The following is an 18,263-nucleotide window of genomic DNA, read 5'->3' as shown; positions in this document are numbered from 1 at the left end:
AAATAAAATGTTAGATTGTGACTAGAAATAACCGTTTTGGTTCAAATGGTAAGTTACAACAGCCTACAGGATAAGCCTCAATCAAGTTACCCTTTAGTGCTCTGCCCAATGCTAAGTCCTTGGCCTTTTGTAGTATGTCGCCTGTAGCAAAAGGACGGTCATTTTTATCCAATAAAATCCAATATAATAACAAAATGTTTATCACTTATCTTTGGCCAATTCTCAGTAGTGTTTGGTCTTTTGTAGTATGCTGCCTAAATAACTTTTTAAAAAAACTGAGGAGAAAATAGAGTCTAAATTAAACTCAGTTAAAAGTAATTATTAAATAAACATTTTCCTACGGATTAAAGAAAATTCTTTGAGTTTTTGCTGAATAGCCTTTAGTTTACTAGTCTTTCAGCTTTTTTATGTTGTCTAAAAGACTTACAAATAAAACACAAAATTTTTAACACTAAAAATTATAAATATAATAAAAAAGTAGTTTTCAGTTCAAGTTAAATATGTAAGAACTTTTATCATGGAAAATTGGAGTTTTGTTTGATTCACATTTAACTTCTTCAATCAAAATGGCAGCCGTCCGAATTCGCGCAGTCAGAACAAACAATTTTCCAAGGTTTAGTTTAAGACTTAGGAAAACATTAAAAATTAATTCTTGAAGATGAAGAATTCTAGAGACAAGGGCCATAAATTTACAGAGGTAGATGGTAGAAGTTATGTTTGGTTTTAAGTTATAACCTTGAACAACAACATTTTCTTTATCGTGCCAACGTTTCGATCTTTATTGAGATCATCTTCAGGGCCTGGGATTTACAAACATTGTTTAAATTTAACAAAAACAAGTAGAATGTGGAAAAAAGTGAATTTATACAATGTAAAAAAAAAATTTTTTTTTAATTCAATCTAAGTATTTCTACTAACTCAAAGTATTTGTTTTCTGCGTAATTGTGCCATACATGTGAGTAGAAATACTTTGATTGAAGGTGAAACAATATTGTTTTGCATTGTATAAATTCACATTTCCACATCCAAAATGTAGTTTTTATATGTAAACAATGTTTGTAAATCCCAGGCCCTGAAGATGATCTCAATAAAGATCGAAACGTTGGCACGATCAAGAAAATGTTTTTCTGAAACCTACATCACACCAGACCACATCTCGCGATTTCGGAATAATCATCGACTAAAGGGTCACTAACGCCACACAGTTGAACAACAACATTCACGATACATTCTAATAAGCAATTTTTTTAAGTTTAAATATTAGTCCGTTTACTGAATGAGAATAGAAATGAGTTTGTATTTATTTTAACTTAAATGATAAACTAAGTAGTATAGTGGTAAGAATATTATTTGTTCCTTAAGAATCAGATGACGTTCCTTTAAGATATTCTGTACAAAAAATAGAATACAGAGTAACAATAAATCTAGAATATCTAATCTAATTATTAACACAAATTAAAAATTAATGTAGGCGCTAAGGTCAACAGTTTGGCTAGTTAATAAATTTCTATACGAGGTTGCACGTTTCGCCATCTTCAATAGTTTTGTTCCTACGATTTTTCTTAAATTAAATAGATGACTATTTTTTTATAATAGAAGATTCGTTTTTTAGTAAGGCAATGCATAAATGAGGTAATCCGAGGTGAAATCCAACCAACAAGGCTAGAATTTTCTCAACCGGAGTTTCATTAGTAGGTTGAAAAAAGATTTTCAAACTGGATTTGAATTAGGTTTGACGATTTACGACCCATGAAAAAGAAGTATTTCCTATCTAAATCCCTCTGGCCTAGTTTAACGGCCAGTTGAAAACTGTCACCAAAGTCCGTTAGTTTTATCTCGGGGGAAAATTCATGGAGAAAACCAGTTTAGAAGCCCATTAGACACTGTCCATTGCCTTTTGGACACGTTCTAAGCAAGATTGCCCGGGAGTGGGATGTTTCTATCTTTTTTTTTAGACAGTGTCGCCTTGAATCTTAAGCCAAAGTCCCTTTACATTTTCTCTTTTGCTCTCGGCCAGTGTCGGATACAAAAATGAAATCTTTGAAACATTACTGCAAACTCGCTGTATCTGCATTACTAAATCATTCTGACTAGATAATTTGTTTGTACAAACTTTTTAATCCAGTATTTAAGTCGTTCCGTATTTATTTCTTTTATAATTGTACAAATACATAAATTCTTTGAAGCTTTCTTAGTTTTGGTTTTTACAGTTGTTATAATAAATTCACTAGTTTTCGTGAACCGCTTGACCAATTAATATCTTTCAATTAATTAAAGTTTTTTGGTTGAGATAAAAAAGTCAGTGTCACGAGCGGGATTCGAACCCACGACCTTCGGTTAGATACGCCGCTGCTCTACCACTTGAGCCATCGTGACTTGAGATGGGAAGTTAGTGTCCGAGAGGATCGAAGTCACGATGGCTCAAGTGGTAGAGGAGCGGCGTATCTAGCCGAAGGACGTGGGTTCCAATCCCGCTCGTGACACTGACTTTTTTATCTCAACTAAAAACCTTAATTAATTGGTCAAACGGACCACGAAAACTAGTGAATTAAATAAGTCAAAATGAAGTATACTTCACTAAAGCTCACCGTGGCTATTTCATTTGTCGCCGAGAATCAAATAGATTACACGACTTTACAAAAATGGCAAAAAGAAGGGAAAATTCAAAAGGTGGGGTTGAGATGGGAAGTTAGTGTTCGAGTGAATCTAAGTCAGGATAGCTCAAGTGGTAGAGTAGCGGCGTATCCAGCCAAAGGTCGTGGGTTCAAATCCCGCTCGCGACACTGACTTTTTTTATCTCAACTAAGAACCTTAATTAATTGAAAGTTATTATAATAATTAAAAAAACCTTTGATTTTAGGTGGTTGTCGACCTGTGATGGCTAGATAGCGATGGGGAAATCGAGTCTTCACACTGGAGCCTATCACACAAGCGGCAGCCCTCGCCATTATAGCGGTTGTCATCGTAATCGTCAACCTTACCATCATCGCGGCATTTGTCAACTCAAGAGGTAAGTCTTCCGGATTAGTAAGTAATTCCATTAAAAATCTAGGATAACGATAATTTGACGTGCACGAAAAATGTAAGTGGAAAACCTCGAGGGAAATTGTAATAGGAATCATTTTTCCTTTCACCACTAGCTAAAGAGATCAGAAAGCCCCTTAGGGACATGTATTATCGATCCAATAAATGAAAATAGTATTGCCGGATAAACAAATTAGTTTAAATTAGATAAACCATTAGATAAGTAAGATAAAACATTATGCTGGTATTTAGGTCCTAGACACATTGATCTGCCTATCTTCATAGTTTGGGATGCCATGATTTCTTCTTAAAGTATTCAGGGTGGGTCAGACGCGTTTCACCTGTTTGACCTCATCAGTAGAAGGTCACTATATTGGTTCCTTTTTTTTCTAGATGTAGATGTAATTTCAGGGTGTAGTATACCGCGCCCTTTAAGACCTATTGTATCCCCCGTGCTCTGCCTAAAGCACATCGGTGAGTCCTATTTCATCAAGAAACTTGATTAATAGGCCTGGTTTCAGTGGTTGAAGCGGTCACATTGTACATCCCAAAACACTTTCTCCTGCGGGCTAATGTAGCTCCGCAGTTTGTTAGTAAGTGTGTTGGTGTATCTTCTGCTTCCTTGCAGAATCTACATCTGCCATCTTGGATTAATCCAATTTTCTTTAGATGTACATTTAATCTACAGTGTCCTGTCAGAAATCCTGTTAGGATTCGCAGTCTATTCCTGCTTCCTTTGACACATTCTGTGATTTCTTTCTTGCCGAAGTTGGTTAGAAGATTCTTGGATTGTCTATGTCCAATAAGTGAATTCCAAAGTTCACTCATTTTCTTTTTGTCCTTCTGTCTGAAATATTCGTTAATAGTGTGGATTCCTATGCCACAGAAGGGTTCGAGTCCTATCAGCGGTGTGGCAGCCCCTTTCCTTGCAAGGGTGTCCGCTTTCTCGTTGCCTTCTACTTCCATGTGTCCTGGGACCCAGCAGATGCTGACTTTCTTCTGCATACCTAATATGTTTAATTTGGTTTTGCAATTCAGCACCATCCTTGAACTAATGGTATTTGAGCTTAGTGCTTTGATGGCTGCTTGGCTATCTGACATTATAGCTATGTTCTTGTTTTTGTATCCTTGAATTGGATACATCTTTCAATTGCGTGAATCTCAGCTTGGAAGATACTGGTGTGTTTTCCCATGGGTTCTGAGTATTTGGCTCCGGGTCCAAATACTCCTGCCCCCGTACCTTCTTGTGTTCTAGATCCATTTGTGTACCAAAGGATGGTGCCATTTCTTTTTTTCTAACAAATCACCAAAGAAATTCTACAAGAACCATTACACCCATTATTGATGACTATGAAAAGCCAACAATTAATCCAAAACAACCTATCCATCACACTGCCGACATCAAGAAGAAAGGTCATAATTATGCTCGTACCTCGTGCTAAAGAGTACTAAGTACATTTATACATATTACTAACTTAACATGTTAAGAATATGTTTTTAAACTGTTATCAGCTTGATACACAATTATGAAACGTGATGAAGTCTGCAATGATTTTGTATTGATGTCACCCACCATAGGAAACTTCGACCAAAAAAGCATCATATACAGGATACTAGGAGCTATTTACTCTTTCTAACCCTCCGAAGCACGATCAATTTTGGTCTCTTGAACAATCTCCGTCATTTATTAAAGGCTTTTGAGATTTTTTCGTGTGGTTTGTTGGGGGAAATTTTAATTGGGTTTACTGATCATATCTGCCGGTCCTCATTGCGTTGGTCTGTCAAACGTGTGTAGGCAAAAAGTAATAACTTCAGTAGTGGGTCAGTCTCGCTTTTTTTTCTTACAAGTCACTAAAGAACCATGAACTTTACATTAACCCCTGTACATATCAGGGTGTTGAATTGATGAACCTATAATTTGGCCCTTTCTGACTATTTTGATCTATTTTCCCTGGGTTGGTCTGTCAGACGGATTTAGTAATTTTGCGAAGTCAGTAGTGGGTTACTGTCAGTCTCGCCTTTTTTCTAACAAGTCACTAAAGAAATACTTTTGAACTATCTTTTTAAAAAGGATCAGGGTGTTGATTCTGTAACTTGGCCGTTTACGACCCTTAGGTTGATGAACCTATAATTTGGTCCTTTTTGACTATTTTGATCTATCTTCCCTGGGTTGGTCTGTCAGACGGATTTAGTAATTTTGCAAAGTCAGTAGTGGGTTACTGACAGCCTCGCCTTTTTTCTAACAAGTCGCTAAAGAAATACTTTTCAATTGACAATGATGGTACAGTAACTTGTTCGTTCCTCCACTGTCAGTTGGGCTGTAAAATATATTTTGTGAAAAATGTGGGATGTTGGCTTTATCGCATCAACCCAACACATAGGTGTAGAAGGAAACAAACAAGCTTACTAACTCACAAAGCTCAGGCGTTTTCTGTACAAGCCAATCAAACGCATTAGGGAAGTACTTCGGTCTTTCAAACAGAAATACATGCCATCAATGCTTGTGCCCTGGAAAATCTTAAAAGAGGTTACACTGACAAAAAAATCCTCATAAGATCAGATAGCCAAGCAGCCATTAAAGCATTATCATGTAAAAGAATCACATCAAAATTAGTTAGTGAATGCATCCAAAATCTTGGGTGCCAGGGCATAGGGGAATTTTAACGAGAAAGCAGACAGACTGGCCAGAGGAGGATGTGCAAGACCAAGCATACGCCCCGAACCTATTCTTGGGATAACAAGAACAAATATAGAATCCTCCATCGCAGAATGGATCCAAGCAAAACAAAAGGAGAAGTGGATGAACTCTAGCGGTGCTAGACAGAGTAAACTTATGATGAAACAACCCTCACCGAGACTGGCAAAAACACTGCTGCAATTGGTCAGGGCAAAACTCAGAGGAGTGGTAGGACTACTAACCGATCACTGGCATCTGAGAAAACATCTGCACAACATGGATATATACAGCGATGATCCCATTTGCAGATTATGTAATGAGGAGGAGGAAACAGCCATCCTTATCTTCGAATGCTAAGCAACAGCTCAATGGAGGTTTAACCTAACGTACGGAAAAACCTTAGGAAATCAAATTGCAGCAGCGACAGTCAATGACCTGATACTTCTAAGAAGAAGGATTGAGTCTATTGCACTGAACTAAGGAACTAGGAAGGTACAATAAGCCAGAAGGCTGGGGAGTACAAACCCAGCTCCTAGTATCCTTTTCTACCATAACATACCATACCAACTCGCAAAATAAGCGAAGGCCCCTGCCACGAGGACCACAACAAGAACTAGGCCAGAAAGTGTGTTAAGATGAAGCTGGAAAAAAGTTTGAGAAATAAAAGCTCAAGAGTTAAACGAAAGTTCCAATAAAGAGACAGACTAAAAGATTTGTAAATCTCGCTCTCTCTCTCTCAAAAAAAAAAAACTAAATAAAAAACCCACACTGACACATTACTGATGATGACGAAAAGCCGAAATGCGCTTGACAGTCCAAAAGATTGCTTAATCGTTTTGCTGATTATGAAAAGCCGGGGTTTAGTTATCAGTGATCACTGACTAGTTACCTTGTCCTTTTGTTACAAACTTTCTACATCTTGTCCCAATTATCCACTCATTTATTACTTACAATATTTTTTACATGACTGGAAGGCTATTTGGGAAACTAAAATTTTGGTCCATTGCCATTTTTTCGCTTTATATCCGCCTTATTGTTTTCCTTAGTACCTAATTTGGCCTAATTATTTTGTGTCCTCTCAGAGTGAAATTTGAAACATTTTCCTTAAATTTTTTAATAAAGGTAGAATTGTTTTAAAATTTTGTACTTTTAAAACCTCATTTTAACAATTATTCTTAGGCCAGTCAGTGAAGAAACGACAGTTATGTAGTACATATGATGGAATTATTTTCTTTCTTTTTCAAAAAATAACGAATTTCCCCTCTCCTGTTATTATTATTATTAATGTGTTTGAAAGAATTATTATGTCTTTATGTGTTTATGGGCTGGAAAGGCACGAAAAGACTGTTCCCTGTCAGTCTCCCACATAACACCTTGGCGCGTTATTGCCCAAAATATAAATATGAAACCGAAATTTTGGAGCTGAAAGTGAAAAATAAAATAACGTTCAATCAAGCAAAGTCCCTAATAGGCTCTGGCCTTATTCAAAAAGGGATTACCTTTGCCGAAAAAGTTAAAATGGGCACGAAAGAAATAGGTTGTCAGACGGAGTCAGGGAACAACCCACTGAACGTAATGCAAAATCTCTCATCTGGCCAAAAAGAATCGAAACCAAAAATGGTAGAAACCATGGTCCAATGTTCCCTTATGGATCCCCCTGTTAATGGTTTTGTCCCCATCCTACCTCCCCCTTCCCTTTCACCACTCAACTCTCCTCTCCCTCTTTCTGTTTCTCCGATTAATGGAGAACATCAAGCACCTTTGTCCCCAAGAAATCCCCCCAAAATTACGGCGCCCCCCAAAAATAAGAGGGGTTGGAAAAAGGGGAGGCCAAGGAAAATAGTTGTAGAAAATTTTAAGTAGTCAGTTTAGCTGACTCGTATTAGAAGGTTGAAATTTTAGATTAATATGGAATCAATCATCCAATGGAATGTGAGAGGACTGAAAAATAATTATTGCTTTTTGAAGAGGATCATGGTGGACCATACTCCTTTTATCATTGCTCTTCAGGAGACTCACCTTAAGAAAACCGAATCCTTTAGGTTGAGAGGTTACAACGTTTTTTCTAAAGAGGCTGAGGTTTCTGAAGGAGGTAGTGCTCATGGGGGCGTGGCAATTATTTTATTATTAATTTTTAAGGGTGTTTTAACGGCTAAGGTCATTTCACGCCCTAACATCCTATCTTCTATCTTAGTTTAGCTATATCTCTTCTGAGTGCTATAAAACTCTCACTCTCCAAACATTCACTGGTAAACTAATTTATCCTATTGCCATCCAAGCTTTAATTTATCTTCTTAAAATTCTTAATTTGGAAGGCCAAATGCCCCTCTCCTGTTATTTTTCTTTTCCTTTCTACAGTGTACTAGGCGATGTTACCAAATCCGGAAATTTATTAAGCCAAACAGCTTTAGTACCAACAATAAAGTCAACTACAATTAATTAAGGTTTTTAGTTGAGATAAAAAAAGTCAATGGCACGAGCGGGATTCGAACTCAAGATCTTCGGCTAGATCCGCCGCTGCTCTACCACTTGAGCTATCGTGATCTCGTCCACTCGGACACTAACTTCCTATCTCAACCCCACCTTTTGAGTTTTTGAGCTAAACGAAAATCGTGGGTTCTAATCCCGCTCGTGCCATTGATTTTTTTATCTTAACTAAAAACCTTAATTAATTGTAATATATTAATTGGTCGCACGGACCACGAAATTAGTGAATTTAATGAATAAAGTCAACATTTTATCATGAATAAAAAATCACTCCCTTTGCCCTACAAATTTTTTATATTGTATATGCAAATATTTAACTTTTTATCTCTCATCTTTCCAGTTTAAGAATTTCTTGCATTGAGATAAGCCCTTTTGTTAAGATCATGATATGGTCACTCATTACGATATGCACGCGAATTGTGGTTTTTTTTGTTTTTGTTAATCCGCTTCAGGCCGGAAGCTAGTTTTCCACTTTTCGCCCTTGGAAGTTCAACGTTTGACGTGCCTGTCAGGCCTTCTTCACTGTTGATAAACCTGCCAAGATAAAAATAATCCCGTGATATTTCTCCGGTTATTTCAATTTTAAAAGAAACACGACCTCTCATAACAATTTATACACATTTGAACTGTCATGAATGATAATTTTCATTTCAAAATTGCTTCGGCACACTTACAATTGGGTGTATACATACCAATACAAAAATATATTTTTGCAATTGCTTTCTTCGTTATCTAATAGTTTTTTAATTACTACACAAGCAGTTTCTCAAAGTATTTAAATAGTGTGATTGTGTGTGTTCATTTTTGTATTAAGTTGTAAAATGTAAACAGAGATAACCCCAGGAGTTCCCCACTCCTTTGGGATTCTTTTGTAGAGTCAGTCTTAATAAATGCACGTTAGAGACAAGTGTGTGTATGAATTGTCCCCATAATAAAACATTCATAACACATTCTCACCTTCTTGACATACTTTTCTATTGTCTAACTGAAGCTTGTAGAATTGCATCGCAAACTTTTACCAAAGTAACTTTTACCTTAGCAAAGGTGCACGAAGAAACTCCAGTTAGTTCCAAGGTACTCGATCAGATTGACATCAGGACTAAAAGCCGGTCCAAAGATGCGAATATCTAATTCACAACTGCATATCAATGCATGGCGGCCAACCTTTGTCATGACTCATACTTCACCACGTAATATTGAACAATGTCTGTAATTAATTAAGGTTTTTAGTTGACATAAAAAAGTCAATGGCACGAGCGGGATTCGAACCCACGATCTTCGGCTAGATCCGCCGCTGCTCTACCACTTGAGCTATTGTGATCTCGATCGTGTGGACTACAGCTTTTTTCTGAAGCTCCTCATGGTGTGAGATTTCATTTTACTCAATAAGGTGGCCAACTGGCCACTCCATAACGACATGTCTTCCACAGTCAATTCACAATCATATCTCTGAGCCAGATCGATCCAATTCCTAAACCAGAAAGTTTTGGCTTTTATTATTTCCAAGGCAGAGATTCTTGGCAATCTATGAGGAGGTAACCTCAACATCCTTAGGCAGTAATCAAAGCGAAGTACACAATTATTATACGTAGTTTATTACACTAAGTCATTAACTAAGAAATTATCGCATTGTAAGTTGTTCTTCCCAGTACAGATCTCAGGGGACCCGGACAAAGGGTTCCCCCCACCCTTTAAACGAGGGTTCGCGACAGCAGACATCATATAAACCCTCAGGATTCCGATGTTTTTAAAAAAAAGCCCATTTGTAAGCATGTCGAGTTCGAATGAAGGGGCCGCTGGATTCGAACCCGGGACCTTTACCTTACAGCGATGAATGCCGTGTCAACGCCCCGTTGCGGCCACCGACGCCCCTTATTGGGGGGTATTATTTACATGGTAAGAGGGGGTTGGAAGAGGTAACATAAAAGGGTCATTTTCTCGATAACAACTGAACCATTTTTGATGAAGTTTGGCACACATCAAATAGATTAGACGACATTTGGAAAATGGCAAAAAGGATGGAAAATTCAAAAGGTGGGGGTTGAGATGGGAAGTTAGTGTCCGAGTGGTTCGAGGTAACGATAGCTCAAGTGGTAGAGCAGCAGCGTATCTAGCCGAAGGTCGTGGGTTCGAATCCCGCTCGTGACACTGACTTTTTTATCTCAATAAAAACCTTAATTAATTGTAAGATATTAATTGGTCAAGCGGGCCCGCTCGCAAATTCAAGGCACAATCTCTCCGGATAGCTGCCGTTGCTGGGGTTTTAGAGTGTAATTTCATTTAAGACTATCTGAGCCGCTTGACCTGATCAGTAGAAGGTTATTTGACAGTATTGGTTTCTTTTTTCTAACAAATCACCAAATAAATACAAGAGTTGAAATTGCAAGTCTAAGCAACTGAATAAATCCTTCACCTGACCATTTGGCAAACAAATCCTTCTCTCGGAGTGCATCTTATTGTTCTCAATACTTGGAAAGCCAGATGAACCGTACCTTCTAACTTTGTTCTTCAGCCAGTGGAAAATCGCCAGCTTCACTTTAGGCTATTACTCTCAAATATGCCACAGAGCATTGCCACCTTTTTTTATGTAAATGCAGGAATAATTTTAAAGTCTACTGAACTGGTATAAGATATATTAAAAAAGTAGCGAAATCTTTAACAATTCATTTCATTTTGCCCACTATTGACTACAGTAAGGATGAATTTAATGTAATCTGACATAAAAAAAAGAGTACAATGAGGCGTAAACAATTCAAATTTGCCTTCAAACTGAGGAGAAACTTTTGGGTTTAATTAAACCACCAAGTTTCAGCATTTGGCCTACATACTGCATATTGTAAAGGGGGGAGATGCAATGCCATTTGCAACAGTAATTAAAAAGTTGTTCTTTTTAATTTTAATAATATAAACAATATCGCAAAACATGACTTATTTAACTAAAGAAAAACTCTCTAGCCTTGAACCGTACGTGACCAAAATTGAGGGAGTCAATTTTTGAAGAATTTCTGATGTGTGAGAAAATATCGCTAAATGGTCAAGTATGGAGCCCATTAAAAAATGCCATCTCAATTCTTTATCGAGCTTGCCTAGAATAGACTATGAAATTTTAATTATTTGTTTAAAAGGTTAACTAACAAATATGAACATTTATTTACAATTTTCAAACTTATGTTATCAAATACAATGACAATACAGCACGGGATCAAAACCAGTTTTATTAATATATTATTACATAATACATTAGTGTAATTGTGTAAATACTGGTAATTAAACCAATTTTACCGCCGACCCTTGTTTGGAAAATCCGAAGGTGTAAAAGCTGTAACAGCAGTGGATTGAAGGCAAATTAAAACGCGCTAACCCCGCCTTCGTCGGCTCCCGCAGGGATTATGTCAAGGGAATTGGGTTAATTAAAGAATAATTAGAGAATGGAAGTAGAAAGTCGGGTCGTTAACAAAGCGGATCCAAGTCACTTCCGCTCACTTCTGCTAAGCATCTTCGACGTCCTACGCGACCAGCAATCAACAAATTTTCCCAAACTTGCTGTTTTACTTTGTTCAAGTCGAAAACATTACAAAACACATACTGGTTTTTGTTCCTTTTACAAATAGGTATACTTTTGAGAATTAAGTACTTTTATATTGACAGTGAAAAGTTAATTTTGGCTAGATTTGTTTCATAGCTACTACTTAGTTTAATAAAGCATTGACATATCGTAAAATAATACTGTTGAGGATCGAATCATAGTTTTTTCGAATCTTTTTTTTTTTTTTTTTTTTCGCAGTTTCGCAACAGAACAAAAAAAAAGCCCATTTGTAAATATGTCGAGTTCGAATGCAGGGCCGCTGGATTCGAACCCGGGACCTTCACCTTACAGCGATGAGCGACGTGTCAACGCCTAAAACCTTGCGGCCACCGACGCTCCCTCAACCATCCCTAATCATAGTTTACGGGTAATTGGTTCTTACAAATGACAAGTAAAAACGAAAAAAATGAAATGTCCAACCCATTTTTCTCAAAACCTATATCAAAAAATGCACACAGCACCAACTTTAGTTTTGTCTGTTAGAGTCCTCCTTCGCGACGTCTTCTTTTTTTGGAAAATGTATTTCCATGAACTGCTTCCTGTGTAGTTTTGTCTGCGTTGTTGGTATAAACAAATTAATAATTCAGATATCGTGAGATGCGGTCTGGTGTGATGTAGGTTTCAGAAAAACGTTTTCTTTATCGTGCCAACGTTTCGATCTTTTATTGAGATCATCTTCAGGGCCTTGGTTGTCTGGTGAAATTCAACTACATACGGACACGCAGCTAAAAGTATTCTGAAGGACATCGCCAACAATGAGAAGAAACTCGCATCGGCCATCAATCAAGCAACTTTTTTGCTGAAATGCAGACAACACAAGGCCCTGAAGATGATCTCAATAAAAGATCGAAACGTTGGCACGATAAAAAAAATGTTTTTCTAAAACCTACATCACACCCGACCGCATCTCACGATATCTGAATTACTATCGATTAACGGTCACTAATCTTTACACATAAACAAATAGTCATATTAAAAATAAAATTAGTTGCTTATATATTGCGCTTTTTATTTAGTACAAAGAACTTGCTTAATTTTGACCAATAATCTCTAGTAATTTTAGGCGAAACTTTCTTGGCTGTCTGCCTTCTGCGTGCTTCTGTTCTAGGTTGTTAAAGCGATTATCATGCTTAATTTGGTCCATTTGATAATGGTTCTTTTGTAACATTTTAAAATTTTACGTAAAGTTTTATTGGACCTAGGAGTTTAGTTGAAAACCTATATTTTTGCATCGCATTGCTTTATAATCTGCTTTTCCTTCAGCGTCGAGTGTAATCGCCCTAAGTATCTTTATCCAATATATGTTAAATTTATTTTACTCCATTAATATAAACTTGATTTTAAACTCAATCGAAGCACTTCCTATCATACTTTGAATTAATTTTCACCCCGCAATGTCGCGTGTTTGATCGGGGATGTCCATCGAGCACGGTAAACCCCGCGACCGTCGAGGGGAAAAAAGCGAGACGGGAAAGCGCCAAGACAACGTCGGGACGATACCGTCGGCAGGATGTGTTACAGATAACGGCAGTTTGTTACACGTTCAAAAACAGTCATTACCACCAGGTAGGAGTCTGCCGTCAGGGGTCACGCGATCCCAAGGGAATGCAGTGGCCCCTATCACGACACGCTACACGAAAGGGTGATTTAATAATGAACAGATCCACGTTTGGGATAAAAACAACGTTGGTGGATTTCATTGTGCTCGAAGCTGCTGGAAATTCGCCATTTTTTCAACAAACCAATTCTTACCAGAACACAAACCGACCATAAACCTTATGCCTGAAGATGATTTAAAAATATATTCAAACAATACCTAATGTTGTATTAATTGGTAAATTTGCAGAGAATTATTTTCCTTTTTCGTGTTTCTGATCTTATCTAGTCGCTTTAAAAACAAAACGCTGGTTTCTGTCATCTTGTGCATGCTAGGAAAGGTTCATGCTTCATTGTTGCCGAACATGATGGACTAACTTCAACTTGTCTTGAATTCTTATTCATACCCGAATATCTACACCCAAGACTTTTTCAGTTAACAATAAGGAATTATTATTTTTATTTTTGCCTCGAACCAAAGACGTGATCGTTGTAAAACTGGTAGACAAAAGCTTCTTTTTTTGCAGGACCAGGTGAGGTGATAAACTGCTACCTGCTGTCGTTGGCAGTAGCAGATCTGCTCTGCGGTCTGCTGGTTGTGCCACTGTCCGTCTACCCGGCCCTCGTCCAGAAATGGGTCTACGGAGACTTGGTCTGCCGGCTCGTCGGCTACCTGGAGGTGACCCTGTGGGCCGTCTCCGTCTACACTTTCATGTGGATCTCCGTGGACAGATACCTCGCTGTGAGGAAGCCTCTGAGGTACATAATTCGGTAAAAAAAGATTTGAAAGAAAAAATATTATTTATATATTAAGTACTAATTAGTTTGCCCAGAGTAAAAAACTATCTTTTTAAAAATTATAGACAGAAAGAGTTTTTGTTTGAATTGGTTTCATTTCTGGTTTCATCAAGCAGTTCATAGCACAAAATTCCTCTTAATCCCATCTAGTACACGTCAGGATTATCTTTAGGATGAATTAGGCTTTTTTCTTCTTTTTTTCTGTACGAGAGTTCGCAACAGCAGAGGTTGTATGTCGGGTTTGAATTTCCAGGGCCGCTGGATTCGAACCCGGGACGTAACCTTAACCTTAACTTTAACGCCTAAACCGTTGCGGCCACCGATGCCCCAACAGAAAGTAGGCTTTTAAACATTAACAAAATGTCAATTTAGTAATATAGACCAGACTCCCACTGATCTCATAAACTTTACTGGCTTCCAGAAAGTAATGGACTTGGCGAACGAGCTTGTAGCATTAGTAGACAGTTCAAAGCATCTTTTGTTTGGGGGGGGGGGGGTCATGTAAGGATTGCAACCACCTTTTCTCCGCGGTCACAATAAAGGTCTATTGGGGCACCCTAATCTTACCTTGAAAGTATGCTTTTTTCTACAAATCTAATTGCTTTCATCGTGAAATTCTTTTGGAGTGAGAATTGCATTACCAAAGCGGATGCAGCTCTGGCCTAGTGTTTCACATTCACAAAGGAGGGTTCCTCCTCACAGAGTCTAATTTAATCATTTTCTTCAAATTTTGCCTTCTTTAGGCATTCTTGTATTATTCTAGGACCATTAACTTCAAGGTGGGGATCTTCAGACCTGCTGGTTTCTGTTGTTGCCATTACACCCAAATTCTGATTTGATAAAAAATTTCTAATTAAAATACCTGGTACAGCAGACTAGGAGAAAGGAATAGCTTACCATAACTGCTATACACATGGTTCTAAGACTGATATGAGGTGGTTTTTATGGAAATTCATATAAGCCTCGGGCAGTATGCTTCCGTCTTTCAAGCAACGACTATAGTTAGTGAACACTGTACCAAGAAGATTAAAATGCAAGATATTGTTAACAGGAAGATGGTCATCCACTTGGGCAGGCAGGTAGCACTGAGGTCAGTTACCGCATCAGTGGTAAGTCCATAGTCATTTCGAATTTCATTAGGGCCCTCACAAACAATGGGGGCAGCAACAAAATTACTCTTGTTGGAGTACCGCAGGGCATTGGCAATGAATGGGCTGGTAAATTGGCCAATTCAATTAGAACACCTATTTGCCCTGAACTCTTTTGTGGCAGACCTAACTGCCAAAATCATGGATCCATCCTAAGCTGTTTCTGATTAGATCATCTACTGCCAGAAACCATAGACGTTGCATCCTTGAATAATTGCTAACTAGGTTAGATTAGATTATATAGGAGCTGGCCTCTTTACAGTCTGTGCACGGCGACCAGTTTTGCATCTCCATTTTTTAATCTAGAGCTCCTCAAGCTTAATGCTTTTTGAAGAAAGGTTAACTCTGGGACACATACTTTACCCAATTGATGAATTTGAAAAGAAACCAGTTCTTAGCTAGTCACAAATCAAAGAAAAAAGATGGTTTCTTGGCATTTATTAAGAAATGAAAAAAGTGTAATTATTGCCAATATAAAATATGTTATTGTTAGTAAAGATTCAAAACAAGAGTGGTCCAAAGTGAGATCCTTGGGGAACAGCGTGTTTATATTATAGGTAGGGTATTACTACTCAATTGTGAGATTTTTTCTTGGGTTCTGCAGGGTGATGAACATACATCTTTGTCTTTTCCGGGCATTTTGGTCTGCCTAATTGACTAATCTTCTAATGAATAATCACCCAGGATCAGGATGGCAAGAAGCCATAATGGACAGGCCAAACCAGCAAGGATTGGCAGACCAAAATGACCCAAAACTACAAAAGTACAGGTAATAACCCCGCAGAGCCAATGGAAAAATTAGAAAACCATCAAATTTCAATAACATAAAACGGGGAAGGGCATTTCAGCCATTTTGAGTATTATGTACTTTATTCAAATCATGACTCAAAGATATTTTCTTAGTTTACTTCAGTTAGCAGTAATATGTCAATACATATTGTGTGCTACTGTGAATGCTCGACAAGGAAAAGGTCTCTACACACAATGCAAAGAAAATGTGAATCCAGGAAAACTACATTGAGGCTATGGAGGCTAATAAAAGGACTGCTGGATTAAGGAGTGAAGAAGCACAGTAGTCACAATTTGATTGAAACAATGCAACTGGCTTTGTAGCCACCTTGTATGAACCTAACCTAACCAAACCTTACCTAGAAGCTGTACGTCTTTTACATCATTATATTATTATTATTATTAGTTGTAAAGAGGAAGTAGACAGTTGTGTTGCTTATTATTTTATGTACGGTGTTAAAATTTAAATGTTTACAGGTATGATACGGTTCAAACGAAGATCAGATGCCAGTGTTGGATGGCGTTGACCTGGGTTTCGGCGGCGATGATGTGCTGCCCACCACTGCTCGGTTTCAACCAGCCGGTGTTCGACAGCGACTCACTTGTCTGCCTTCTCGACTGGAGGGACATGGCAGCATACTCTGCGACGTTGGCTGTCCTCGTCCTCGGCCCTAGCGTCATCACCATCACATACACTTACAGCTATATATTCACGATGATGCGACGAGTCAAATCCGGAGCGCCAATGCACGATAAAGAGTACGCGACAGCGCTGTCGGAAAATCTGGCCAACCCAAGCCATATAATGAGTTTCATTCTCGTTGTCATGTTCTGCGTGTCTTGGGCACCGTTCATCGCCGTCCGGGCCTACGAAGGGACAACTGGGAATAGGATTAGTATCATTCCGCACATCCATTTCGCCGTCTTTTGGATGGGCGTTCTGAACTCCGTCTGGAAAGCGATCATTCTCATCATGCTCAGCCCGCAATTCAGGCTCATGCTACGAATTCTAGGGTTCACTCTGTGCTGTCGGCATCGGGCCAGAATGCAGATGGAGCTCATTGGCATGGAGGACGAGTAAAGCACTACTACAAAAATTAACAAAAAAATTATTCATAATACATATAAAACACCACACTATAAAAAAAACTTATTAAGAAGCATATATACATAAAAACATTATATATGTTATTTCGCCTTAAATGTAGGTATGAGAGGTGTTGTTAAGCTCAATATATGTTTACCCTTCGTGAAATCCCATTTAGTACTCCGCGACAATCAATTTATATTAAGCAGTGCGCAAATGACCTGACAGTCCAAGTTTTTTTTCTTGTTTACAAGCCTCTAAATCGTCTCTGGTGTTTTCATGAATCTTTGTCCAGTTGCGTTATCGATGTTGTAAAAGTTCAGGTAAATATAATCCCCTATTTAAAAATACAAAAATACAAAAAAATACGTATATTATGTATAGATATTATTATAAAAAAGAGTTTAAAAAAATATATTATTTAAATACAATATTTATATATAAAAATAAATATCCCCCAAAAAAAGATAAAATGTACAACGTGGTGTAGTAGAATTATGTGTAACGTTATATTTGTTAAACATTGGTTATGTATGAATAAATTTAATGGCTGTGTTAGTGTACACAGCATAGGGTAAATGTGCATAGGTGTCTAGTACCACAAGTTTAGACTGTGCCTCACGCAGCGCCCCATGTGGCGAGTCTCACTAAAGTTTTATGGCAAAATTTTAATTTTTTGGCCAGTCAAATGTGATTGCAGCCTACTGTTACATTTACGACTTACTGCGTTTTGAATTGGCCGATTTTAGCCCTTTTTTGTGCTATCCGATGGCAAATGTCGCTTGGTTTACGGTCATCAGCCTATTCTGAAATTGTATACTCCAGTCAAAATGTCCAAGGCCAAAAATGAAATAGTATAAAGTACAAATATTTTTTTTTCTATTTGTGTTAAACATTAGACCAAACATATAAATTCAATTTTTTAAATTATTACCCAGATTAATAGATATTCTGTGTATTTTTTATCAACTGGATTTTAAACCTTGGGATCTGTTTTACTTTGTAGGGTGCTTGTAATTTGGTCGTTAATTATTATTTTTGGTCTGTCTATCCTCTCTGGGTTAGTATGTC

The 18,263-nt window shown here is 37.7% G+C and overlaps 1 protein-coding gene across 1 annotated transcript; it reads left to right on the top strand.

The window, feature by feature from the left end:
* Positions 1-658: 658 nt before the first annotated feature.
* On the top strand, positions 659-17,597 carry LOC106670206 (G-protein coupled receptor 52). Its single transcript, XM_014400725.2, has 4 exons — positions 659-697; positions 2,890-3,010; positions 13,898-14,129; positions 16,583-17,597. The coding sequence occupies exons 1-4, from the start codon at positions 659-661 to the stop codon at positions 17,184-17,186; spliced, it is 996 nt and encodes a 331-aa protein (XP_014256211.1). The 3' UTR covers positions 17,187-17,597.
* The last annotated feature ends 666 nt before the right edge of the window (positions 17,598-18,263 follow it).

Source organism: Cimex lectularius, unplaced genomic scaffold (assembly GCF_000648675.2).
Source record: "Cimex lectularius strain Harlan isolate CLEC.00 unplaced genomic scaffold, Clec_2.1 scaffold215, whole genome shotgun sequence".
NCBI classification, from domain to species: Eukaryota; Metazoa; Arthropoda; class Insecta; order Hemiptera; family Cimicidae; genus Cimex; species Cimex lectularius.
Note: the sequence above shows the minus strand (reverse complement) of the source record. Positions and strands in the feature narration are given on the sequence as shown.

Bases quoted from the DNA above. Each gene is read 5' to 3' on its own strand.
- LOC106670206 (XM_014400725.2), top strand. From the start codon at position 659: ATGAAGAATTCTAGAGACAAGGGCCATAAATTTACAGAG. The intron at 698-2,889 runs GTAGATGGTAGA...ATGGCTAGATAG, and splicing joins AGGGCCATAAATTTACAGAG to CGATGGGGAAATCGAGTCTT. The intron at 3,011-13,897 runs GTAAGTCTTCCG...CTTTTTTTGCAG, and splicing joins GGCATTTGTCAACTCAAGAG to GACCAGGTGAGGTGATAAAC.